Raw genomic sequence first — 27,268 nt, forward strand, 5'->3', positions numbered from 1 at the left:
CTGGACTAAGTAAAGAGCACTGTACTACTGTTCAAGGTCGATTCACGGACACCTTCTGGAGTAAGTAAAGAGTACTGTAGTACTGTTCCAGGTCGAGTCACAGAGGAAATCTGGAGTATGCAAAGGAGTACTGTGGTACTGTTCCAGGTCGATTCACAGAGGCCTTCTGGAGTAAGTAAAGAGAACTGTAGTAGTGTTTTAGGTCGATTCACAGACGCCTTCTGGAGTAAGTAAAGAGTACTGTAGTACTGTTTCAGGTCGAGTCACAGAGGAAATCTGGCGTATGCAAAGGAGTATTGAAGTTCTATTCCAGGTCGAGTCACAGAGGCAATCTGGAGTATGCAAAGAAGTACTGTTGTACTGTTCCTGGTCGAGTCACAGAGGCAATCCGGAGTATGGAAAAGAGTACTGTAGTACTGTTCCAGGTCGATTCAGAGAGGCTTTCTGGAGTTTGTAAAGGAATACTGTATTACTGTTCCAGGTCAATTCACGGAGGCCTTCTGGAGTAAGTAAAGACTACTGTAGTACTGTTCCTGGTTGATTCAGAGACGATTTCTGGCGTAGGTAAAGTAGTACTGTGGTACTGTTCCAGGGCAATTCACAGAGGCCTTCTGGCGTAGGTAACGGAGTAGTGTGGTAATGTTCCAGGTCGATTCACAGAGGCAATCTGCAGTATCCAAAGGAGTACTGTGGTGCTGTTCCAGGTCGATTCACTGAGGCCTTCTGGAATAGGTAAAGGAGTTCTGTGGTACTGTTCCAGGTCGAGTCACAGAGGAAATCTGGAGTATGCAAAGGAGTACTGTACTACTGTTCCAGGTCAATTCACAGACGCCTTCTGGAGTAAGTAAAGAGTACTGTACTACTGTTTTAGGTCGAGTCACAGAGGCAATCTGCAGTATGCAAAGGAATACTGTGGTACTGTTCCAGGACGATTCACAGAGGCCTTCTGGAGTAAGTAAAGAGTACTGTACTACTGTTCCAGGTAGATTCACAGACGCCTTCTGGAGTAAGTAAAGAGTACTGTAGTACTGTTCCAGATAGAGTCACAAAGGCAATCTGCAGTATGCAAAGGAGTACTGTGGTACTGTTCCAAGTCGTGTCACAGAGGCCTTCTGGAGTAAGTAAAGAGTACTGTAGTACTGTTCCAGGGCAATTCACAGAAGCAATCTGGAGTACGAAAGGAGTACTGGTGTAGTGTTCAAGGTCGATTCAGAGAGGCCTTCTGGAGTATGCAAAGAGTCCTGTAGTGCCTTCTGGAGTAGGTAAAGGAGTACTAAGGTAATGTTCCAGATTGATTCACAATGTACTTCGGGAGTAAGTAAAGGAGGACTGTGGTACTGTTCCAAGTCGAGTCACAGAGGCCTTCTGGAGTAAGTAAAGAGTACTTTAGTACTATTCCAGGTCGATTCCTAGAGGCCTTCTGCAGTAGGTAAAGGAGTACTGTGGTATTGTTCTAGGGCGAGTCACAGAGGCCTTCTGGATTACGTAAACAGTACCGTAGTACCGTTGCAGGTCGATTCACAGAGGCTTCTGGAGTAGGTAAAGGAGTACTGTTTCAGGTCGATTCACAGAGGCTTCTGGAGTATGTAAAGGAGTACTGTGGTTCTGTTCCAGGTCGATTCACAGAGGGCTTTCTGGAGTAGGTAAAGGAGTACTGTGGTTCTGTTCCAGGTCGATTCACTGAGGCCTACTGGAGTAGGTAAAGGAGTACTGAGGTTCTGTTCCAGATCAATTCACAGAGGCCTTCTGGTGTAGGTAAAGGAGTACTGTGGTTCTGTTCCAGGTCGTTTCACAGAGGCCTTCTGGTGTAGGTAAAGGAGTACTGCGGTTCTATTCCAGATAGATTCACAGAGGCCTTCTGGAGTAGGATAAAGAAGTGCTGTAGTACTGCTCCAGGTCGAGTTACAGAGGCCTTCTGTCATAGGAAAAGAAGTACTGTAGTAATGTTCCAGATAGATTCAGAGAGGCCTTCTGGAGTATGTAAAGGAGTACTGTAGTACTGTTCCAGGTCAAATGACAGAGGCCTTCTGGAGTAGGTAAAGGAGTACTGTGGTACTGTTCCAGGTCGAGTCACAGAGGTCTTTTGGAGTAAGTATCCAGTACTGTAGTACTGTTCCAGGTCGATTCACAAAGGGCTTATGGGGTAGGTAAAGGAGTACTGTGGTACTGTTCCAGGTCGAGTCACAGAGGCCTTCTGGAGTAATACTGTACTACTGTTCCAGGTCGAGTCACAGAGGCCTTCTGGAGTATGTAAAGAGTACTGCAGTAGTGTTGCAGGTCGATTCACAGAGGCCTTCTGTTCTTGGATTTCCAACATGCCTTTGTGTATTAGCCTCAAAACAAGTGAAACAGGAATACACATGGGAATACTCAGGGAATGTGTAACGGGGAGGGGCGGTCAGAATAGATGACCACGGGCTCCAAGCCCCCTCTCGGGGACCTCTGCAAAACCCCACCTCTCTTCTTGTCTCAACAGCGAGATCAGACGGACAAGGAAATGCACTTTTACCCACCAGAGGACGAAGAGGTACCATATACCTTTAACTGGGAAGACCAGGAGGAGTGGGCGTGCCCTAGATCGAGCACCACCACGTCAAATGCGGAAGTGGGAGACGCGGGGGTGTGCTTGTTCACCGGACGCAGAGAAGAGAGAAGAGCGGAGGCAGGAGTGGAGTGTCAGGCGGAGAGCGGAGAAATCCCTAACGACTGGCAGAGAGAGAGAGAAGCGGACCCGTCGACTGCGCGGAAGCCAGGAGGCCACCGTCAACACGAACCGCTCAGCCATACGCCCGGAGGTGTATGGCTTGCACAGGTACGGGGTCGTTTAGCGAGTTGGGTGGGAAGAAAGGGAGGGTCCGTACCGTGACCTGGTTACCTTTTTCCCGGTGTTCCTAGTACTCGGAGGACAACCCCCTTCTACACACTAAGTCCGATAGTGTGACACCTCGGGTGCTTCCTCACTCCCTTTCCCAGTTCACGTGAGAGTGCACATTCACCAGAACTGACGAGTGCCTTCTTTGTCCTTTTCCCTTCACTTCGAGAACACCTGACGGCAAAACGGACCCTTCCACACCACTACCCCGGAGGAGTTCGGATACGGGAAGGAGGACCGACGCAGGAAGAAGGAGCCCACGACGATCCGCCCGGAGCAGATCCCCCCGACGGACTTTAAGTTCCAGACAAACTTGTACTGACTACTTGTATTCGGTAATAAAAACACCAGTCACGAAAACACGCCTCTTGCCTTTTTCTCCCGCCCGCGCTACAGTGGTGGAGAATGCGGGCAACTCTGCCATCTGTAATGAAAAGATGGATGCGATAGTACAACAACTAATAAAAGGACAAGAGCGACTAGAATGGGTCATGGAACACCAACTCAGTTCCGCCCAAGCAGATAGGGAAATCATAAAAGAAGCCATAACCACTAGAGCCACAGAAGCCAGAGGTAACTGGACGGAGGTAACTCCCCGAGGAAGTAGCGAAGAACGAGTTATTCCCCATGGGACAGCCGGAGTCTCTCTGCAGAAATACCAGCCCGGAGAGGACCCGGATTCATTTCTCTTGAATTTCGAGAGAGCTGCCAGAGCGTGTGGATGGCCGATCGGAAAGTGGCCCTTCTTTTTTGGCACCGCTGCTGGTAGGAGAGGCCCAAGCAGCATATCAAGTGGCCAACCCCACGGGGGACACCCCGTATGCGGAAGTATAAAGGGTAATCTTGGACCATTTAGGGCTTGACGCTGAGGCATACCGACTGAGATTCAGAAAAGAGAGAGGTTCTCCTGGGGAGAACCCTAAGACTCTGTTTGTAAGACTGAAAATGGCGGCCGACAAGTGGCTTAATCCCAGCACAAGTACCAAGGAAGAGATCATGGACCGGATATATTTGGAGAAATATCTGGAGGCTCTACCGTATGCCACCCAGCGCTGGCTGAGACAACACCACAACCTGACTACAAACCAGGCTATTGAAATGCCCGCTACTTTGTCTCGCGCTCAACCAAAAACCCCGTCTTGGGATAAGGAAAAGAGCCATCTTCCAGGAACAAGACCGGAGAAACACCCGCCTAAGAACATAGACCCCCCCCAACCACGTACCTGGAGACCCGAACCACCAGGACCAAGTGGGCTACAGTGCTTTGAATGTGGCAATTGGGGGCACATAGCCCGGTTATGTCCTCGCCGAAAAACCCAGGAAGAACCCATGGAGGTTGGATACCTCCTGAAGGCAGTCCTGTACTCGGCAGAAATGGGGAACACCTTTCGTGTTAGTGTACGGGTAAAAGGGTCTTCTATACACGCCCTGTTGGATCCTGGCTGTAGGCAGTCGGTAATCCAGTCTCAACACGTACTCCAGTCTCAGTATATTCCCCGGGAGAGGGTTAGTATACGTTGTGTACATGGGGACATAAAGCCATACCCAATAGCCAACATCGAAATAAAGCCCTTGCAAGGAGAGCCACAGACCATACGGGTTGGGGTCCTTTCTTCGCTTCCTGAGGATCTCATTATAGGCACAGATAATCCATCCTTCCTGTACATGTTCCACAAGAGCCTTAGTCCCCGACAGCTGAATGCCAGGGTTCAAGCAGGCCCAGACCGAGACCCCCTCCCCGCCTTTGTCTCACCTGAACCATGGGTATTAGACCGTAGCTTTCGGTTTGCACAGGCCAACGACCCCACGTTATATAATGCATGGGAGCGAGCACATAGCAGTCAAGGCCTAGACCCTAAGGAATATACCCGGTTCTTTATACAAAACGACCTTCTGTATCGACAAGGACAACGGAACGACCCCTCACAGCTTCTGATACCAGTGTCCTTCAGAGACCAGGTGTTATTTTTCTCCCACGCCCATCTGGTGAATGGACATACGGGTACCGAAAAAACCATGAAGAACATTCTGCGCCATTTTTATTGGCCCGGCATTTACAAGGACACCATGACATACTGCCAGGAATGCGAGATTTGCCAACGGAAAAACATGACGAAGCCGCCTGCCGTCCCTCTACAGACCCTGCCAATCATTGGTAGTCCCTTTGAAAGGGTCGGGATGGACCTCATTGGGCCCTTGCCTAAAACAAAAAAAGGAAACCAACACGTATTGGTCATCGTAGACTACGCTACGAGATTCCCGGAGGCCTTTCCCCTAACCGCAACGACATCCAAACAGGTAGCAGACAAGATGATAGAACTATTCTCTAGGGTCGGATTCCCCAAGGAGATCTTGACAGATCAGGGGACCCCCTTTGTCTCCCGTCTAATGAAAGACGTATGCCGTAATCTGAATATACAGCAAATACGGACTTCGGTGTACTATCCGCAAACAGACGGACTAGTGGAACGGTACAACCGCACTTTAAAAACCACACTAAGGAAAATGCTGGAAGTCAGTGGGGCGGATGGGACCAGCTCTTGCCCCTAGCCCTCTATGTAATACGAGGACAATCCCAGAGCAGCCTGGGGGCTTCATCCTTCGAACTTTTGTACGGGAGGCAGCCCCGTTCCTTATTGGAGATGACGCGAGAGGCATGGGAACAAGAACTACCGGAAGAAACAATGAAAACATTGGAATACATACAAAGCCTAAAGGCGAAGCTCGGGAAGTTAAGGGACCTCGCCTATACTCATCTCGAAAAAAACCAGACAAAACTGAAAAGGATGTATGATAAGGGGAAGAAGTGGCGGCGATTAGAAATGAATGACTGGGCCCTAATTCTACTCCCTTCCTCCATAAGTTCAAGGCCCAGTGGGTTGGGCCTTACCAGGTGATCTCACCAGTGGGAAGGACCAGTTACAAGTTACGAGTGAGCCCCACGAAGACCCAGATATATCATATCAATCTGCTCAAAAAGTGGCTCGGGCCCCTCCCTCCGGAGTACATCTCGCGTCTCAACCTCCTAGACCGCTATCCCTGACCACCCTTGATCAATTGGTTATTAATGATGAACTAGAAGACCAAGCAACCAAAGAGTTACAAGACACACTCAGGCAACATGTCTCGTTGTTTTCGGATGTACCGGGAAGAACATCCCTAGCAGAACACAGCATAGAGACCCCTGCGGGAAAAATCATCAAGATCAGACCATATCGTATACCGGAGGCTCGGAGACAAGACATCCAGAAAGAAGTCCAGGACATGTTGAAACTAGGAGTCATAAGACCATCCAAAAGCAACTGGACTAGCCCCATTGTTATGATACCCAAACCAGATGGGAATCGGAGATTCTGTATGGATTTCCGAGCATTGAATGAAATCTCCACCTTTGACGCCTATCCCATACCTCGCATAGACGAGCTTATCGAAAAACATGGTGAGGCCAAATATATTTCCACATTAGACCTGACCAGAGGGTACTGGCAGGTGCCTCTGAGGGAGGAAGACCGTAAGAAAACAGCCTTTTCCACGGAAGACGGACTCTATGAATTTACGGTCCTCCCTTTTGGCCTCCATGGGGCACCTGCCACATTTCAAAGGCTGATGAATACAGTGCTGAGAGAGATGACTGGGTTCGCCTCCGCCTATTTGGACGATATAGTCACCTTCAGTCCGGATTGGAAAACCCACCTGAGACACTTACGCACCGTTTTAACGCGTTGGAAAAGGCCGGATTGAAAGTCAACGCTAAGAAGTCACGCATAGCCTTCCAGAAGGTCAAATATTTAGGATATGTGCTAGGACACGGACTCATTGAACCACAGATTGAAAAGATATGGGCTATTGCAGACACCCCCTTCCCTACCACCAAGCGTGAAATGAGGGAGTTCCTGGGACTCATTGGGTACTACCGGCGGTTTATTCCCCAATTTGCACACTTAGCTGCTCCACTCACAGATACTCTCAGACATCTCAAGACATCTGTGCTGCTTCACCCTACACTAGAAATGCAGGAGGCTTTTCACACACTGAGGAGTATTATTACTTCTACCCCGGTTTTGTCCTCTCCGGACTTTAACCGTTCCTTTTCCCTGCACACTGACACCTCTGATTACGGGATAGGAGCGGTACTATCACAGACCATGGACGATGGGCTGGACCATCCCATTTTGTACATAAGCCGCAAGCTCTGTCCACGGGAACTTAAATACCCCACGATAGAGAATGAATGTCTGGCTATAAAGTGGGCGGTGGAAAAATTGAGCTATTTTTTAGAGGGACGCCCATTTACCCTGTACACGGACCACGCCCCCTTGCTGTGGATGTGCCGGTCCAAATCTAACAATGCCCGAGTCATGGTATGGTTCCTATCATTGCAGCCTTATGTTTTCACTGTCTGTCATCGAAGGGGAGCCGAGAATACAGGGGCCGATTACCTATCACGCCATCCACTCCCCGATCGGGAGTGTCCAGGGGGGGTGGTGTGTAACGGGGAGGGGCGATCAGAACAGATGATCGCGGGCTCCAAGCCCCCTCTCGGGGACCGCTGCAAAACCCCACCTCTCTTCTTGTCTCAACAGCGAGATCAGACGGACACGGAAATGCACTTTTACCCACCGGAGGACGAAGAGGTACCATATACCTTTAACTGGGAAGACCAGGAGGAGTGGGCGTGCCCAAGATCGAGCACCGCCACGTCAAATGCGGAAGTGGGAGACGCGGGGGTGTGCTTGTTCACCGGACACAGAGAAGAGAGAAGAGCGGAGGCAGGAGTGGAGTGTCAGGCGGAGAGCGGAGAAATCCCTAACGACTGGCAGAGAGAGAAGCGGACCCGTCGACGGCGCGGAAGCCAGGAGGCCACCATCAACACGAGCCGCCCAGCCATACGCCGGGAGGTGTATGGCTTGCACAGGTACGGGGTCGGATAGCGAGTTGGGTGGGAAGAAAGGGAGGGTCCGTACCGTGACCTGGTTACCTTTTTCCCGGTGTTCCTAGTACTCAGAGCACACACACACCCCCTTCTACACACTGAGTCCGATAGTGTGACACCTCGGGTGCTTCCTCACTCCCTTTCCCAGTTCACGTGAGAGTGCACATTCACCAGAACTGACGAGTGCCTTCTTTGTCCTTTTCCCTTCACCTCGAGAACACCTGACGGCAAAACGGACCCTTCCACACCACTACCCCGGAGGAGTTCGGATATGGGAAGGAGGACTGACGCAGGAAGAAGGAGCCCACGACAATCCGCCCGGAGCAGATCCCCCCGACTGACTTTAAGTTCCAGACAAACTTGTACTGACTACTTGTATTCGGTAATAAAAACACCAATCACGAAAACACGCCTCTTGCCCTTTTCTCCCGCCCGCGCTACAGAATGCTTCTATTTATATTTAATTAGAATTAAACTAAAACAGAAAAGGTGGTGCCCTCTTAGATCATTTCCCAGTAGAGGACTGGATATTTCAAGGCTGATTCACAAAGGCATGTAAGTGTATTTGAAGCTTACGTCTGAAGTACTGCTTCCCACACTCATAGAAGCTCTTGCGAATCTATCTTTGCACAGTACCCTGTGCATTCGGTTTAGTGGGTTGTTGAGCCCACATCAAGTGCGACCAAGCACTGGAAATATTGAGAGACACAACTGGTCTGAATCACCTGCGGGGTTGAGAGGGTATTACCTACCCCATTGGAGTTATACCTCTTTTATTTTAACAAGGAGGTTTTGACAGTTGGAATCGCCATTTGATAAGAACTTTATTTTCTATTTGCAGAACAATGCTTATCAAAGTGCTGTATTGAAATGTAGATGCAACTACAACACTTGAAATCTTCTTCCAGGTAACAGGGACATCGCGCCAGATGATGACGCAGAATCATGGACAAGTGGAGGATGTCAGGCAGTAAGAGAGTGATTGCTGGCATGTCTGAATGTATGGGTGTGTTAACATGTGAGCACTTACAGGCAAGTATGTGTACAGATGAGTGCCACGTGTCATACATTTAGCCACTCACTTTAAAAAAAATGTGCATGTGGTTGGATGACCTTTATAAAGTTACCAAAGTTATTCTCATTGTATTTTATGTACATTTTGTGTATCAGGCTTAACGTGAGCCATTCTACTGTAGAGCGTGATATAGGTCACCCCACAAAGTGGTAACTTCTCACCACAAGGTTGGTAAGAACGGAGCCCCTTTGTTTTAGGTCCTGATGAAGGTCCTGATGAATACCATGGACCCAATCGGGCCAGAAGGCAGAAACATGTCAACCATATTTAACATATTCACCACTGTGAGGGGACAATAATTTCCCTATTTCACCGTTCACTTGTTATTAATACCATATAGCTGCAGTTCATATTAAAATTTAATTTAGTAACTATAATGGTTTTTAAATCTCACTCAGATCAGATCAGATTGCTTTATTCGATTTTGTTTAAAATCATAAAAGCGTACAGTTAAAAATACAGTCATGATTAAAAGAAACATACATATAAAGCACAGCTTATCTACGAATTAAAAGTTAAAAAACATTTGCACACCCTATAAGTATAACTATCTTGGTAATAACATACTTTACAGAATTCGTGTTAACAAGTCTTCCATTACATCAGAAGGAAAGTTGATAGGGGTTGCAGTACTTAAGACTATTATACGGTAAATCTAATCTGTTAAACGCGGGGCTACTACAGCAATACGGTAGGCAGACTCCTCTACCCAGCCTGGTGTTATCCTCAGCCGTTGGTCTTGGAGCAGAAATATATGAGATGTTTGGGTAGAAGTCGTGTAGATCCCAGGTAGATATGAAGCCATCACCTTCTTTGGGTGGCCAAGTTCGGAGGTTTGGAACAATATGTCTACTCCTAAATCTTATTAGTACCAAGTCACCAGTGATGTCTTTTGGGAGGGAACCTAACCAGCCCACTCTCCTCACGCTAATAATCCTGCCGTCAAGGTCCTGGGGCAGGGGTCTATTTTTTGATAGCCAAAACTTGACCTTATTTAACAAGTCATGTTGTCTCTCTGATTTTCCCTGTTTGAGTTGCGGGACTCCCGAGAGGACGCACACGAATGGAGCGGCCTCTGGAGGTAGATGAATTCGAGAGACCCTGTTGTGCTCTACTCTGGGAACAATATTGTGCGCTGTAGTGGATTTAAGAGGGGCTTTAGGAACATTTGGGGGCAAGGAAGTGGGACGTAGTACTTGGGTTTGAGCAACTTTGTTATGTGTGATTAGTTGGGGTGCATTAGAAGGAGCTGTTGGCAAGGGATATTTAGATATTGTAGCATGGGTAGGAGGTAACAGTTTTAATTTGATTGTTTCCTCAATCCCTGTTAGTCTATCCCCCAAGGTGTTGATTTTGTCAATCAGGGGGTATATAGTCGATTTGATCAATTGTTCGATCATAGACAATAAAGCCGTCTGGGAAGAGGGTGCTAGGTCATCGTCTAATTTTTTAGCCGCCTCTGGAGTTGGGAGGTAATTGGTAGGAGGCAAAGTTGGACTTGGGGACCCATTTTGTAGTTTTTGTAATTTAGGTTGGCTCCCATTATATTTACCCCCCTCATGCTTCCTTTCGGCAGATGTAGGCCGAACGGGTACTATACTTTGGGTATTAGCTTTTGTGAAAATGGAAAAAGCTTCCAGCACACTCTCATTAGGAGCTAACGGAATAATGTTATTTGGCGGGGAAGGTAATCCTACTGGGGCATACCTGGTATTACACAAAACATTTAATTCCTCCAACAGTGAGAGGCTACAAGCTGTACTGGTTATTTGTGGAGAGGATTGATTACTAGTTGGGCTGTCTATGAGCAGATCGGAATTATTTTTATCAACATCTCTACACATAGGTACAAATGTACTATTTGTGTGCTTGTCTTGCATCTTGGGGCAAGAATCCGACCAAAGGGCTATTTTAGTGGCAACCCCATTGCGGGTCATAGTATTGCTTGGATGTAATACAATTATTAAGGTTTATTAAGCAAGTACTGCAGTCCAGTACATAAGGTCAATCGGTAGCTTTACCTCCTCTTGAAAGGCCAAGGGGCGTGGCCCGACCCGTCCTCCTCTGGCCTCTGAGGGCCACAGCCTTGCCCGGCGACGCGGGGGCTCAGGCTGGACTTATGAGCACCTCCGGGGGCGGGACAGGGCGTGCGCGACTTCCGGTCGCATGGGGCACTGGGAAATGTAGTCAGGAAGGCTGTCGTTCCCCACACAAGCAGCACGGAAAGGCTGCGGCGCTCCTAGGACCCTCCGGGACTCCAAGGTTAGTTCAGTGTGCCCCCCGCTTCCCCGGGGATCAGGCTGGACTTATGAGCACCTCCGGGGGCGGGACAGGGCGTGCACGACTTCCGGTCGCGTGGAGCACTGGGAAATGTAGTCAGGAAGGCTGTCGTTCCCCACACAAGCAGCACGGAAAGGCTGCGGCGCTCCTAGGACCCTCCGGGACTCCAAGGTTAGTTCAGTGTGCCCCCCACTTCCCCGGGGCTCAGGCTGGACTTATGAGCACCTCCGGGGGCGGGACAGGGCGTGCGCGACTTCCGGTCGCGTGGGGCGCTGGGAAATGTATTCAGGAAGGCTGTCATTCCCCACACAAGCAGCACGGAAAGGCTGCGGCGCTCCTAGGACCCTCCGGGACTCCAAGGTTAGTTCAGTGTGCCCCCCGCTCCCCCGGGGCTCAGGCTGGACTTATGAGCACCTCCGGGGGCGGGACAGGGCGTGCGCGACTTCTGGTCGCGTGGGGCGCTGGGAAATGTAGTCAGGAAGGCTGTCGTTCCCCACACAAGCAGCACGGAAAGGCTGCGGCGCTCCTAGGACCCTCCGGGACTCCAAGGTTAGTCCAGTGTGCCAACCGCTCCCCTGGGGCTCAGGCTGGTCTTATGAGCACCTCCGGGGGCGGGACAGGGCGTGCGCGACTTCCGGTCGCGTGGGGCGCTGGGAAATGTAGTCAGGAAGGCTGTCGTTCCCAACACAAGCAGCACGGAAAGGCTGCGGCGCTCCTAGGACCCTCCAGGACTCCAAGGTTAGTTCAGTGTGCCCCCCCACTCACTCGTCAAGGGCCCCCACAAAGTTTAGAAGTGCATCCCTGTCGTCAGGTGCATGCCTGCGCTCCCCCAAACCGAGTTTCTGGAGTGCAAGGACAGCCGATGATGAAGCATGACACCTGGTGGGGTGTGAGGCCAGTCCATCACTTTTTGTGAGGTGTCCACACTCACTATTTAATCTTTGAGCACCTTGTTCACTATACTGGGAGCTGCCCCTTTTTGTGTTGAACAAGTCCATCTGCATCAAACAGGTCCCCCAGTTGTTTGCAGTTAGCTTCCTGCTATGCCCCAAACGCTGAGCCTGTGGCAGCTAGTGGAAAGTCTGGGTTACCTATCAGTAGTGTCTGTGGAGAGATTGGTGTAGAAAGACCATGTCACAATTGCACCCTGTCCCAAACCCCGACGGTGGACCTCACCGCTGGGGATCCATAAGCACTGGTAGGCCTGCAAGGTTTTGGTAGCCACGGTACCTCCAAATATGGATGGCTGCGATTGCCTGGTCTATAAAAACACCAATGTTTCTCTGTAAGGGCACAAGACCCTTCCACTATATGGCGTAGTTGCGCCGCCTGGTAATAGCGGCACAGATTCGAGACTCCCAGTCCACCAGCCGACATTGTGAAGAAAGCACGGACCCTTGCCATCCGTGCTCGCTTACTCTACCAGATAAGTGATTGTAATCTGTCCAGTATCAATGGGGGTGGTTCGAGGGGTATAGTTTACATGACATAGAGGAGTTTAGGGAGTAGCGTCATTTTAACAGCCGCTATTCGCCTGAGCCAGGAGAGGCCATGAGATTTCCATCTGGTGAGATCGGCCAGCATCGTCGCTAGCAGGCTCCCATAATTGTGTGCAGCGGTGGCCATAATTGTCGATTGAACTTGTATCTCCAGATATGGGATCCCACCTTCAGCCCATAGGAAGGAGAATGGGGTACGAAGCTGGCTCAAAGGTGGTCAGGCCAAGGATTGAGGACTTCTGCGGATTAATCTTGAAGCCAGAAGCCTCGCCAAACGCGGCCAGTTCCGTCATGACGGCGGCCGAAGAAGTATCTGGGTCGGTGAGAATCAGAAGGACATCATCCGTGTATAGCATAATCTTATATTCCCTCCCCCCCATCGGGATGCCCACTATATGGGGGTTGGTCCTTATTTGCTCTGCGAAGGGCTCCATGTAGAGCGTGAAAAGCAGGGGGCGCAGGGGGAAACCCTGTAATGTAAATGTAAATGTACAGGAATTTATATAGAGCAAATCACCAAGCGGTTTCTAAGCGCTTGCTTAGGGAACCCGTCCTGGTATTCCCCTGTGAGATAACCCCGGCAGGGTATCCGCAAGGTGAAAGCCAGGCATCCCGCCGCGAGGGGCCGTTGTGGAGATTAAGCAAGCTATTGCCCAGAGTCGCAGAGTGTGAACCCATGAATCGAGTAGGCACCGGAGCGAGAATTGTCGAGTCCATGGACATTTTAGGACTCAAGACCCCGCCGAGCCGGGAATTGAACCCTGGTCCCGGGCTGACCTCTGCTTCCAGGTCTGCCTCCTCTAACCAGTGAGCCACACTTCTCCACGTCTGTCTAGTTTACCACTCTGTTCACACATATTCCAGCCTGGGGGGCTGCATAACATGAGTGGACCCAACTGTGAAACCGTGCTCTGAAGCCCATACACTCCAGAACCAGATGCAAATAGGGTCAATGCACATGATCAAAGGTTTTTTCAGTGCCGATCAATAGCAGAAGGGCTGGTATTCGCGAGCGTTGTATCTTATCAAGGAGGTGGCATAATCGTTTCGTGTTGTCGCTACATACTCGCTCTGGAATGAATCAGGCTTGATCAGGGTCAACCAAACCCTGAACTTAAGGAGCTAGCCTATGGGCCAAGACGCTCGTAAAGATCTTCGCATCCCTGACTCACCTTCTTTACTGCGCTTTCCATTCTCGTCCTTTCATCGCGGACGATGCCACTCCTGGAATGAAGAGAGAGAAAGGGTTAACAAAATGAAACAGACTCTCCTTACCCTACAGAGGAGGTAGGCAGACCCGCAAGGAGTTGGAACAAATCTGAAAGCCGGCACAGGGGTGAAAAAGACGCCACCCAACCACAGGGGGAGAATGATGAATGTGTAAGGCGGAGTCGGGGAAACACAAAAGACACCAAAAGTACCAAGTCAGGAGCAGCGTGGTCGGACGCTGAAGTGGAGCAGTCTGAAGGAGTCTGCCAGAGAGGTGTGGAGAACGACGACGACGAGGCCCAGAAGAGTTGGAGTGAGGAGTGGTGGACACCCACGGGGGACGCTTACATTAGGAGAGTTGCTGCATTCATAGTACATACTCCAAACGGGGAAGCAAATTAAGGGAAAATAGGGTTGTACGGGAGTCGGGTTAAATGTGAGGGACAGAAGGGGGACTTACATCGAACTCTTTGTTGTCATACCTAAGAGGTTCTTCGTTATGTCTTTGAGTTCTGTATTATTTACCTAATATCGAGAGAGAGAAAGAGAGAGAGAGAGAGAGAGAGAGAGAGAGAGAAAGAGAGAGAGAGAGAGAGAGAAAGAGAGAGAGAGAGGGAGAAAGAGAAAGAGAGAGAGAGAGAGAGAGAGAGAGAGAGAGAGAGAGAGAGAGAGAGAGAGAGAGAGAGAGCGAGCGAGAGAACTAGTCCTGACTGGGGAATGTAAACAAGTCGGACACAGCCTAGAACAAACAGTGTGTATGGTCTGTCCTTAGCATGCCTTGAATAAAAGCCTGGTCACTAAAATTAAACCAATCCTGCTTTGTTTAAGCCCTGAGAGTGGGATATTTATTGGAATTTTTTTTATATATATATTTTGGCTTTCTTTTGGAAACCTATTATTTTCCTTTTTTCTCGCACTTCTTCTTATCTTTCGGAATCAGAGGCAAAAGCAACAAAGATGGACCTGTTAGGATATCTTACCCTGAGTCACCAGCATTAAGCTTAGGTTTCTCAATCCCACTTGGGTGTGGTGAAGGATTCTATCCTAAGTATAACCCACCATATATGTAAATGTAAATTGATACTTGTATAGCGCACTACTCACCCGCAAGGGTCTCAAGGCGCTTGTACGAATACCGCTGTGGAACCCATCCTGGCTTTCCCTGTGAGGTGTCCACTCCTGGGCACCCCCAAGGTGGAGGCCAGGCATCATTAGCGTTGTGGGGGCCGTTGTGGAGATTAAGCAAGCTATTGCCCAGAATTGCAGAGTGGGACTCCATGATTGGAATAGGCACCGAGGCGAGAATTATCAGGTCCGTGGAATTTTGAGCCCAAGACCCGCCGAGGCGGGGAATTGAACCTTGGTCCCGGTCTAGACCTCTGCATCAGGGTCTGCCGCTCTAACCATTGAGTCACACTTCTCCATACACTCATACTTCCCACCACCTTTTTCTTTTCCTGAGCCTCCGGGGTAACACCCTCCTGGACGAAGAAGAAGACGACCTAGAGGAAGAGAAGAAGGAAAGAATTGAACACCCAAGGAAGAAGATCTCGGTTCTTGTTAACCATCACTATCTTTTTTTTTGACAATAAGATTGCCAAAATCCAAGAGGAGCTTCAAAACTCCTGCGGTCCCCTCCAGCCTCTACCTGCCCCCATTACCCTTGGGGCGAATCTACCTGCCATTCAATTCTCCACCTTTGAGCCAGCTCAGCAAGCAGATGTGTTGGCTGTTCTCGAAGCGCTAAAGTCAGGATCTCCCTCTGACCCGTGCCCTGCAAGGGTCTTAGGGGGAGTGGCGAGCCTTGTTTATCAGGAGGTTACCCAGATTGTTAATCTGTCTCTGGCCTCTGCTTCTGTGCCCCTTTGCTGGAAACAGGCGAAACTTCTTCCCCTGTTAAAGAAGCCTGGCCTGGATCCCCTAGCCACTTCCAGTTATCGTCCGATATCGCTGCTCCCGGCACTTGCGAAAGTATGCGAAAAGGTCGTATTCAGGCAACTGAACAATTTTATTGAGTCCTCCCAGGTCCTGCACCCGGCACAATCGGGGTTCAGGGCTGCTTTTAGCACTGAGACGGCCCTGGTGGAAGTATCAGAGGCCATTAGGGAGTGTCTGGATGGGGGCGGCAGGGCGGTCATGGTTCTGTTGGACCTATCTGCCGCCTTCGATACGGTGCCCCATACTCAGCTGCTGACGAGGCTGGCAGAGGTGGGCCTGTCGGGCACGGTCCTTGCCTGGTTGTCGTCATTTCTGTCGGATCGGATGCAGCAAGTATGGATGCCTCCACACGCCTCGCTACCCAAGAAGCTCACCACTGGGGTGCCGCAGGGCTCGACTTTGAGTCCTCTGCTGTTCAATGTCTACATGACCCCCTTAATCTATCTGGCTGAGCAGTGGGGTGCAAAAATAATGGCGTACGCTGATGACACGCAGCTGCTGTTCACCTGGCCTAAGGATTGTCTGGACGCCTTATTGGTCCGTACTTTTCTGTCTCACGTCTTTCGGTGGCTTGCCTCAGCTCACCTTAAATGTAACGAGGACAAGTCGGAGATTTTATTTTATGGTAACTTCCCGGCCAATTTCAGAGATCTTATCTGGCCAATTGATTTCCGGTGCCCTAGCTCCTTCGGAGGCCCGGCAAAAAACTTGGGGGTATGGTTCGGGCAAGACCTTAAGTTTGAAGTCCATTTAAAAAAACTTACTGGGACCTGCTTCGCTACCCTCAAGTCACTCAAGAGGTTCTTTCCGCTTCTCCATAGGGAGGCGAAAGAGACTGTTTTGCGGGCTCTGATCCTGTCAAGGCTTGACTATGCCAATGCATTGTTCAGTGGTCTCCCCGCATACCTCATAAAAAGATTGCAGATCATTCAAAATGCGGCTGTGCGACTTTTGTTTCACCTCCCGAGAAGAACCAGTGTGCATGCTCATCTCCGTAAGCTTCACTGGCTCCCAGTGGCCCATCGCATTTTGTTTAGATCGCTGGTCCTGGCCTATCGTGCCCTGCCCCAACTGGGGCCACAATACCTGCATAAAAGGTTCACTCTGTATACCCCTCGCCGTGCTCTCCGATCGGCTAATCTGCATCTGATGACTATCCCCAAAGTCAGATACGCAAGATTGGGCGGTCAGTCTATTTCTGTTCAAACAGCTCGATCATGGAATTCCCTGCCGCTTTCTTTGAGAACAGCACCCACACTGGCGGGATTCAAAAAAGGGCTCAAAACCCATCTATTTAATCTCAGTATTTAATTTCTCCCTTGGATTGGTGCCGCTGGTTAAACTCACATATCGCGCCAGGATACTTTGCAGTAGCAGAGCGCGCTACAAAACATTTTATAACATAACATAACTATCTATACTCAATAAAATCACGCCAAGATCAAGAAACACATTCAGCCTCCTCGCTTCTTGTTCCACCTGTCCCTCCCACTGGGCTACAGCTCAATTTCTTTGCAGCGTGTTTATTAAAGTACCAGCTGCAATACCAGACGCGTTTTGGAGCTTGTAGATCTTTGGTCACGGGTTAGGTTACGTTTGCTAGCAAATACATTAAAATCCCAATTGCTTACACCAAAAATAAAAGTAGGACTCACAGGTGCTTTCGAGTCACAGTGAGTGAGGCAGCCATCTTATAATATCACAACAGCCTAAACAAGGCTGTGGTTTCATTGCATATTTCGTTTTTTCAAATGCAAACATTTACAAATTCATATATTTAAAAAAAAACATTTCAAGTGTGATGCTATAGTCACTCATTAATTTGACTACATACGTTCCACTTCATTTCTATTAAATGAAAACAATTCATCATTTCTATTCCGTTCATAATGTGCAGGGAAAACATTCAGTTACCCCAGAAGGCATTATATTGTGAGGGTCGAAAATTGTCATACCTGAGAGTCAGAGACAACAAGTGATTGAACTGGCACATGACCGACATCGCGGAGATGTTGCTACTAAACGAGCCCTACGGGACCGAGTGGAGTTCCCTCGTCTTGATGAAAGAGTTGACAAGGAATTAGGGTCATGTCATTTGTGCAACTGTTTGTCATCCAAAACAACCCTGCATCCGGTAAACATGTCTGACCTTCCAAAGCTTGCACAGGGGAAGATTGCAATTGATTTCCTTGGATCTCTCGACAATGGGCAGCATCTACTAGTAATTGCTGATGAAAACTCCTGTTTTCCCCTTGAGGAAGACTGGTCGTCAATTACTCATGACAGAGTCACTGAGAGATTAGAAAGAATTTTTCCAGCATAGGCTGTTCCATTAACATTGAAATCTGACAATGGCCGCCTTTCAACAGTCGAGACTTTAAAGATTTTCTCACCCATCTCAATGTCAAGCATCAGAAATGCAAACCTCTATGGCCACAGGTGAATGGTGTACTCGAGCGATTTTTGAACACCCTCAAGAAGACCATTCAGCGCACTGTGCAGGAAAGGCTTGATCTCAAATCAGTTCTTCACACAGGTCAACTCCCCATCCTACCACAGATGAAATCCCTGCCACCTGAATGTTTGAGAGAGCCATGGGAACCAAATTACCATAAAGGACCACTGAGAGATCTATTGACATTGATAAGCTGCGCACTGATTTATCTCACACACGCAAAAGGAAGACCTATGCGGATAGGCACCGCTGTGCTTCGAACCCAGTGTTCAATAAAGGAAGCCAAGCCATTGTCAGGCAGAAACGGAACCGCAAGAAGGATGCTCCTTTTGATGCAGTCTCACTGAGGGTTGTGACTAGTAAAGGACACATGGTGCCTGCTCGTCGCCCTGGAAAGTCCATCATCAGAGATTCTTGCTATTACAAAATCACACACAACTCAGGGGAAGAGGTATCATTCCTGAGACAATGTCCAAACACACAAAAAGACGTATGAGAACTGGAGAACATACCACAAAGGTAGTCCATGGCACGCGCTTTGTTCTTAAAAACTCCCCTCACCCACAAATTGTGGCATGCTTTATCATTGGGCTTGCTAACAACATCCCTGCACAGACCGACGCCTGGGATGGAGCAAAAGGGAAGGGGAAGACAATACAAACAAAAAAGTTGTAGGGATCAAAAGAGTTTATATATATAGTGCAAGGTTAATTTTAGGGTGGCTCAGGAATATCCACTATATATTTTATTCCTTGATTTCCTGGTCAGGTTTAAAAATTAAATCTAGGATGGTGGTGTTGGGTGGATTAATGGCCCCTTACTCCTCCTATCTGCATGGCTGTCAACATGTTTCAGCAGATTTATTTTAGCTCACTGAGGGTCTTACGGCTTTCATCAGTACCTAAGATCACCTATTTCCCCATCTCTCCTACCTTCCTTTGCAGGTATTTTTCAGGTCTGACTCATTCTGGTCTGGGGGCTCGGGTACACACTGCGATAATACCTAAAATGGAAATATAACACTTGTGACCACAGCATATTTACACATATGATCTATTAAATTCTCTGTGAATTCCACAAGAAAAACATAGTATAAGTACTGAACATAAAAACGTGACATAAAAACGTGGCTTGGCTGTACACTCCTTGATTCCATTTTGTACCACACTATTGTGGGTAACTCGTCACCTAGTTATAGTGCCCACTAAGCACCCCTTTAATACACAGTTTTAATGTGCTACAATTTGCTTTACGGCCCGTCATAGAATCCGCACTCAGATTCATATCAAGTGCCATAAAAAGAATGGGGTAGGACACCAGTAGAATCTCTTTTGACATAAAATTCTTACAGAGTTTCACTGTTGTATTTCCTCAAATAAATGTAGGAGTGAGAGCAGCCCCCTGTAGTCAAACAATGGTCATGGATACAAAAAACGAGAGATTTGAAAATTATTACATGTTAACCTCGCGTGTTAATCTCATGGGTAAGGGGGTCACTATCTTGGGCATCACGTCACTTACCCTCTGTCTGGGCCATTATGGTCCCGACAATTCCAGGCCCCCTCCCCCATCTCCTTAATTTATCAGTGTGAGACGACCGCCACATCAATTCACTCCACGCACCATGAAGGTGCTGGCCCGCTTCTACAGCCTCACATATGTATGTGCCCATCAGGGTCATGTGATCATACATGGTGATCACGTGATAGTACAGGCTATGTTGTTTCTCCAGGACGTGTACCAGATCTTGTCCCTGTTTTTCTGCCATGTTAGGTCAGAAAAAGACCTACATGGAGACGCTCATTTTAATTTTCATTATCATAACTCTCAAAAAAGAATATTGGGGGTACCATTATGTTTCGGCAGGCAACAATTTTCATATTGATTATGATATTCGAATTTGTTGTGATTGTCAGCTCTCATAGTCCTGTCCTACGGGGGGCAAAGTCTGTGTTGGTGCTACGGGGGCGAGCACAGGAACATGTCCCCCTCTCTACGACGTCATGAGCCTGGAGATCATGCAGGCAGTCCAGGCAGGTCTGTTCAATTACGTTCTCTGTTGGTAACCAAATCAATTTCACCACGAGCATGCCGAATCCCGCTGAGTAGCGTTGTGCACCTAAGTGGCATTTGGATTGCCAGTTAGCCGCACAAAGCACAGAGAATGTAATTGAACAAAAGGTAAATGATCACATGGCAGTGAACTTAAGAGGGAACTAACCGTTACGAAATTGAAATTCGAAACAAGATATAACTATTGCCTCCAGTAAATAAGGTTGGTAAAAGATCCATAAATAGAGCGATGACTGATCCAACACTAGTCAACACAGGTGCCATTACTTAACAAGCCCTGAAGAAGTCTTGTGTGTGAGACAAAATTGGTTGACTACATGTGAAGAAACGTTTTTACAAAAAGGAAAAAGAGATGTGAATAAAAATGATTTTCTAAAGAAAAAACAAATGGAGTCTGTCCACCAATTTTAGCTAAACAAAGTGTACTATATATTTGTGACCAATAATAGATGGTGTACCAGATACAATAGATGGTGTGTGCTGATCTTTTTCATATAATATAGTAGGGAGCTAGGCTCCTGTGTGGAAGGTTTGGGGATTGATTTTCCTGATCATTGCACCACCCGTAATTTGATTACAATAAGTCACTGGAAGAGATAGGTGTGATTTTTGTTTCTCAATCCTAATTTAGTAAATCAATCAATCAATCAAGGAATTGCGAAGCGCGCAACTCACCTGTGAGGGTCTGAAGGCGCTAGGAGCGGGGGGTGCAGCTCTGAGTTAGCCAAAAAACTGTGTCTTGAGGCTTTTCCTGAAAATGTGCAGAGTAGGGGAGCGTCTGATGTTGACCGGGAGCTCGTTCGAGGTCTTGGTTGCGACATAGGAGAAGGCTCTTCCAGATGCGCTGGGTTTCTACTAGGGTGAGGTCGGCAGAGTGGAAATTTCTTTTGGGTGCATGAAAGGAGACTCTTTTGTTGAGGTATTTGGGCCCGGTGTTGTGGAAAGAATTGTAGGCGTGGGTAAATCACTCAGAGTTTAGGGTAGTGGCGCGCAGCGTGATATTGTTTGGTAGTGAAGAAAGTGATGCATAATCCTTGCCTCCATGTCTTTAATAGAATCGTACTTTCCTTCTTGATAGCTTGGACATTTTATATTTCTGTTCTAACTAGGGCTGGCGCCCTTCCAGGAGAAAATACCAGCCATTTGTTCTAACAAACAACTAGGAGGTTTTTAGGTGTTTCAGAGTATCTGGGCGCACAACCTGGGTGACCGCAAGGTGATGGTGACAGTAAGTGATCAGTATAGGCAATGAGGCGAACGGTAACCCTCACAACCGCTCTAGGAAGGACCCCAAGGGATCCCCACAGTAACAAAAAACAGCAACGCCCCTGCGCTATACAGTTACAAATAATACTTGGTAATAATGGTATCAAATGAAAGTAGTGAAAGTAATTTGAGCACATCAATATAAAATCATGGACTTCGAGAATAGGTAAGCATTAGTTTGACATATATCAGTACATAAACGTTCTTTTCTTGATGTAGTATTCTTGTTTATTGTTCCTTTGCATAGGGCAACGCGTGTTTCATCGCAGGGAACAGACTGCGAATCTTCAGGGCCTCATATGTGATAGACAAATTGCAGTATAAAGAAAGCACCCGGTATGGACCGTCCTTGGTGTACGGCGCCGGGAACCACAAGAGGGAGACCAGTACCAGTCAGGTGTATCCGCCGACGAATCGGTACCATCACTTAGTTCTCCTCCCGGTAACCATTTGAACACGCAATAATTTTGATTCACCAAAATCTCGTAAACCTAGAACCAAGAATCCTTGGAACTCCGAATACTGATTTCCAGGAAATGCCCATACCGGGTGCTTTCTTTATACTGCAATTTGTCTATCACATATGAGGCCCTGAAGATTCGCAGTCTGTTCCCTGCGATGAAACACGTGTTGGCCTATGCAAAGGAACAATAAACAAGAATACTACATCAAGAAAAGAACATTTATGTACTGATATATGTCAAACTAATGCTTACCTATTCTCGAAGTCCATGATTTTATATTGATGTGCTCAAATTACTTTCACTACTTTCATTTGATACCATTATTACCAAGTAATAATTGTAACTGTATAGCGCAGGGGCTTTGCTGTTTTTTGTTACCAGCCATTTGTTGTTGTTTTAAGAGTCAGCAAGGCTGGGACATGATACTAAAATCGATTTTATATAAAATTATATGCATTAATTTACAATATGATCTTTCTGCCTTTTTTTAGGTTAATTATTAGTCATGGATCATTAACACACTTCTAGAACACATTTAAAAGTAATTTATATTTATATTCGCTGTTTGAATTATGCATAGAGAAAGGTTAAGGCAATGTGCATCGCCCACAAACTCCTTAAGGGTCAAGGCCCCTCCATTCTTAGAGACATGGTCACCCCGTACAAAGCCCCAAGACCCCTGCGCTCGGACATTGAGCATCTAGCTAATGTCCCCAAATTCAGGAGAGTACGCACTGGAGGGCGGCGTTTCTCAGTAAAAGCATCCTCACGCTGGAACTCGCTCCCCCGCTGTTTGCGGTTGGAACCCTGCTACTTACGCTTCCGCAAACAGCTTAAACCCCTTCTCTTTCCAAAATAAGCCCACTTCCCCCTTTGGCCATCTCAAGTTCTTATAGCGCGGGGATGCCTCCGGGTCACCAGGCGCTCTACAAATCGTTAAATAAATAAATAAATAAAAATACCAGCATTTTGTGATTTTGCATATTTGTCTACCTGCGATATCAAAATATAGGTCAAGTGGCAACCCTAGTTCTTTTTTTAAATTCTAAATATTGTATTATTTTCTTAGAGACAGTACGAAACAGAAAGCATGTAATACATACATACATGAAGCCTACTAGAACATGCTAATGTCAGTAAAGATATGCTTCCACCTACAACCTTGTACATAGGAGAATATAAATAAACAGAGTCCAATTTGAACTTGTCTGCATGCGTTATAACGGCAAGGGTAACACTGAGTTTCGCTAAATAGAGCATATAAAAACAGTAAAGCATTGCCCTAACAAACACAGATGTGGAAGAGGGTTACAGTAGGCATACCCAATATAAATGAGTAGGAAGAGAAAAGAGGGGGAGAGGTAGGAGGAGTAGGGGGAGAGGAAACGCCATCTGGGTGAGAGACAATAAGAAAAGGGTGAGCATGACAGCAATGATCCAGGATGGAGTAGACCAATTTGACAGCCACATGCTATATATCCAGTGTGTGCCAAATGGATTGAGCAGCAACAGGGTTTCCTGAGGTAGGTAAACACTTATGTGTGCTTCTAAGGTACGAGACCCCTGCCTACCGTGTGTGGAATGACACATTATTTATTGTCTTTCAGTCCAAAAGAACCCTAGCTCCAACAGCAGCAAAGGGTTCAGTTCAAGTGCAACCAATGCTCTAAGTGACAAGCAGATTGCCTGACTCTGGCATGGCCGCCTCTCTCAGTGGTTAGCAGACGTGCCTGTGTTATGCCTGATCCAAACATGGTAGCCTCTCACATGACAGGGGGAGCCGCCGCCATTTTATCCGCTGTAGAAGCGCAGAGTTCGGCGGCACCTGCTGCAGTACTGAAAGAGAGCCCTCAGCTCAATAAAAAAGCTTTTTCCATCGGAAGGTACGGAGCAAATGTTAACAATTGTACCAGAAAAATAGACATCTTTACACACTACAGGTTTTTCATTTTCGGGTGTCAGTTTTATTTTAAAAAAATACCCATAAAAGAATACTACTTTAACTATATATTGGGAATATTTACCATATAAATATAGTAGGTCAAAGATTTCAGCAGTACTTACGTTTAAAAGGTGCCAGCAATGGGTGACGTCATTTTCACAGCCATTCTTCCATGGATACCCGATAAACATTGCAATTCCAAGACGGCTGCCGCGTTAGGTGAAGGCCTCCCGTTTCATGGCCTCTCGCAGTGGTGAAGCCGGGCCTTCCTGGTATGCGGCAGCGCGCGGGTCACGCACCTGTCCGCGGTCTTTCCCCTCCGGCTTTCGATGCCAGTGTAGCGGTTCCTTCCTGGTGGAGGGCCCGCGGCGGCCCGGCGCTGTGCAGCGCGCGCGCGCGCGCGTGCGTCGTTGCCTGGGCGCGGCTTGCTTCGGGCTTGTTTCTGCGGGCGCTGGGGCTTGTTCTCCGCCGGCCGCCTGTCAGTGACAGCGAGGATCGGGGTGCAGGGGAGTCTGCGCGAGCCACCGAGGAGCCCCCCCAGGACCGGAGGAGCCCCCCCAGGACCGCGGCCCTCAGCCACAGCGCCCCCACCCCCCCGCCATGGGGCCGCGGAGGGAGCGGGGGCTGTGCCCCGGGGGCGCCCCCCAGTGAGGGAGCCCCGGCCCCCCCGCGAGCCTCGGAGGAGCCCCCCCTCACCTAACCCCCCCCCCAGCCATGGCGGACCCCGCGCCCGCCCGGAGCCTGGATGACATCGACCTGTCGGCGCTGCGGGTAGGTGGGGGCTGGGGAGAGGGAGGGGGGGGGGGAGGGGAGGGACGGGTCCTGCACCCCCCTGCACCTCTGCCCCCTGCAGGGGCACCTGTCTGTCTGCACAGCCCTCCCTGGTCACCCCCCATTCACTGACATCTACCTGCAGTGTCCTCTGCTCCTCTCAGGTGGCCCCCAAAGCCCCCTCTCATGCCAGCCTGTGCCAGCCCTGCTCACTCTACCACCAATGCCCCCTGCCAGCCTCTGCCACCCTGGCACTGCTCCTCTCAGGTGGCACCCACTCCTGGCAGCCTCTGCCACCCCTCTACCCCCTCATCAGTGCCCCCTGCTCCTCTTAGATGGCACCCCTCACTCCTAACCGCAGTGCCCTCCCTGGCACCCACCTACCTTCAGTGCCCTCTGCTCCTCTTAGGTGGCCCCCAAAGCCCCCTCTCATGCCAGCCTGTGCCAGCCCTGCTCACTCTACCACCAATGCCCCCAATGCCCCCTGCCAGCCTCTGCCACCCTGGCCACTGCTCCTCTCAGGTGGCACCCACTCCTGGCAGCCTCTGCCACCCTCTACCTCCCCTCATCAGTGCCCTCTGCTCCGCTTAGATGGCACCCCTCACCGCAGTGCCCTCCCTGGCACCCACCTACCTTCAGTGCCCTCTGCTCCTCTCAGGTGGCACCCCCTGCTGGCAGCCTCTGCCACCCTCTACCTCCCCTCATCAGTGCCCCCTGCTCCTCTCTTGCCAGCATCTGCCAGCTCCTGCGCTGCTCACTCTACCACTAATGCCTCCTGCACCCCCTGCCTCCCCTGGCAGCCTCTACCACCCCCTCATCAGTGCTCTCTGCTCCTCTTAGATGGCACCCCCTGATGGCAGCCTCTCCCACCCCTGCACCCCCCCTCCCCATTGCTCTCTTTCCTGGCACTCAGCAGCCATTGCCATCTTTCCTGGTACCCATCTGCTTCCTCCTTTTTAGGCACCTCCATGCTTCACCCCATTCATTGGCATCATAGTGCCCTTTTTGATTAGTCCTCTCTGGCCCTCCCCCTAAAAGGGCACCCTTCAGCTTTAGCTTGACACCCCCAGATGCTCTTCCTGGCTCCCTTCTATTCCTCTCTGCACCGAGAGGTGTCTGCCTTCTTCCTGCCAGTCCTCTGCCTTCCCTAGCACCCATCCGCTTTGCCCTTCATGGGCACCCACTGACCCTCCACTCATGGGCACCCTATTGTCTCTATGGCACACTCCCCTGGCTCCTCTCCGACCCCGTCCCATCTGTGCATTTTCCTGTTTCTCAGTATTGTTTTTAATTGATCTCTCGAGCAGACTGTATAAAACCGGATTAGATCCTTGAGCAGGGCCTGTTTTGTGTGGGTGGGGTATGGGGGCAGTGGGGATCTCGAAGATGCATGCTTTGCAGTACGTTCGGTTGTGGCCAGTCCTCTGTGTGAGATGGCACCAGAAGCTGCACAGTTGATGCCATCTCTGAGCTGAGGCTGGCCCTGCTCAGCCAAGGATTGGTCTGTGATGGCACCAGAAGCTGCACAGTTGATGCCATCTCTGAGCTGAGGCTGGGCCAGCTCAGCCAAGGATTGGTCTGTGATGGCACCAGAAGCTGTCCACTTGATGCCATCTGTTGGACTTGGGCCTTCTGGCAGGGTCACCCCTGAACTTTTTGCCTTAAAATTATAGTGATTTCTGTCCTTTGCGCACTTTGACACTGTGGCGCAGTGTAAAGTGCGTGCTCTCCCTGAGTGCGTGTGTGAGATTGGCCTGCCCTCCCATAGGAATGCATGGAGAATGTCTGTGTCCCTGGTAGTTCCTGATGCGTGAGGTGTGCATGGTCAAGTTTGGCATGTGTGAACTCGGGGGAGTGAATGCTGCGAGATGGTGTATGCAGCATGTATGTGTCTAGTAGGGAAGCGCCATATCTAGACATGGCTGTACGTGTGCTGTGAGGGTGCTGGCGTGTGATTGGCTGGAGCTGGCTGGGATGCCAGGCTCCAGGAAGTCTGTGTGGGTCTGCCCCGGTGGAGAGTGGGAGATTAGCATGAGTGATGTGTGGGAGGAGTGTACCTGTGTCCTGGATGGGCTGGGTTTTCCCCACACAATGCTGGCTCCGCCCCCCTGTGGTGTGACTGATGACCCTAGCCCTGCCTGTGAATAGAATGGGTGATTGGGCCATCAACAGTACTCCCAGACCAGCTGCGACTGGTTCTGCCCCCACCCTGCACCTAAAGACAAAGGGAAAAGGTGTATAAAAGAGGGGCTGTGACCCCATGAAAAGGTTCTGGTTGCTGACTTGAATCTGCCAGGGGCGTGCTGCTGCTTGGGCCCAGGGCAAGGCTTGCCTCCCTGGGCCCTGCCCAGCCCCTGGCTTGCTGATGGACTCCTGGGGGGACCCCTCTGCCTTGCATGGGCTGAGGGGGGGACTTTGCTGGACTTTCTGCCCCCCTAAGCACCTTGAAGTGCTTTTTCTTTGCTAACGCTGGTAGCGCTGGATTTGTCCT

The 27,268-nt window shown here is 49.3% G+C and overlaps 1 protein-coding gene across 3 annotated transcripts in view; it reads left to right on the top strand.

Annotated features, from left to right (window-relative positions):
* Nucleotides 1-24,574: 24,574 nt before the first annotated feature.
* The window catches only part of MINK1 (misshapen like kinase 1), a 631,604-nt gene continuing 628,910 nt past the window's right edge, over nt 24,575-27,268 (top strand). For all 3 annotated transcript variants that reach the window (XM_078670621.1, XM_078670619.1, XM_078670620.1), the window contains exon 1: nt 24,575-24,777. In XM_078670621.1, the coding sequence (XP_078526747.1) occupies nt 24,721-24,777 (57 nt within the window). In that variant the 5' untranslated portion in view covers nt 24,575-24,720. The remainder of the gene's footprint in view (nt 24,778-27,268) is intronic.

The sequence above is a fragment of the Lissotriton helveticus genome, chromosome 12, assembly GCF_964261635.1.
Source record: "Lissotriton helveticus chromosome 12, aLisHel1.1, whole genome shotgun sequence".
In the NCBI taxonomy this organism is placed as follows: Eukaryota; Metazoa; Chordata; class Amphibia; order Caudata; family Salamandridae; genus Lissotriton; species Lissotriton helveticus.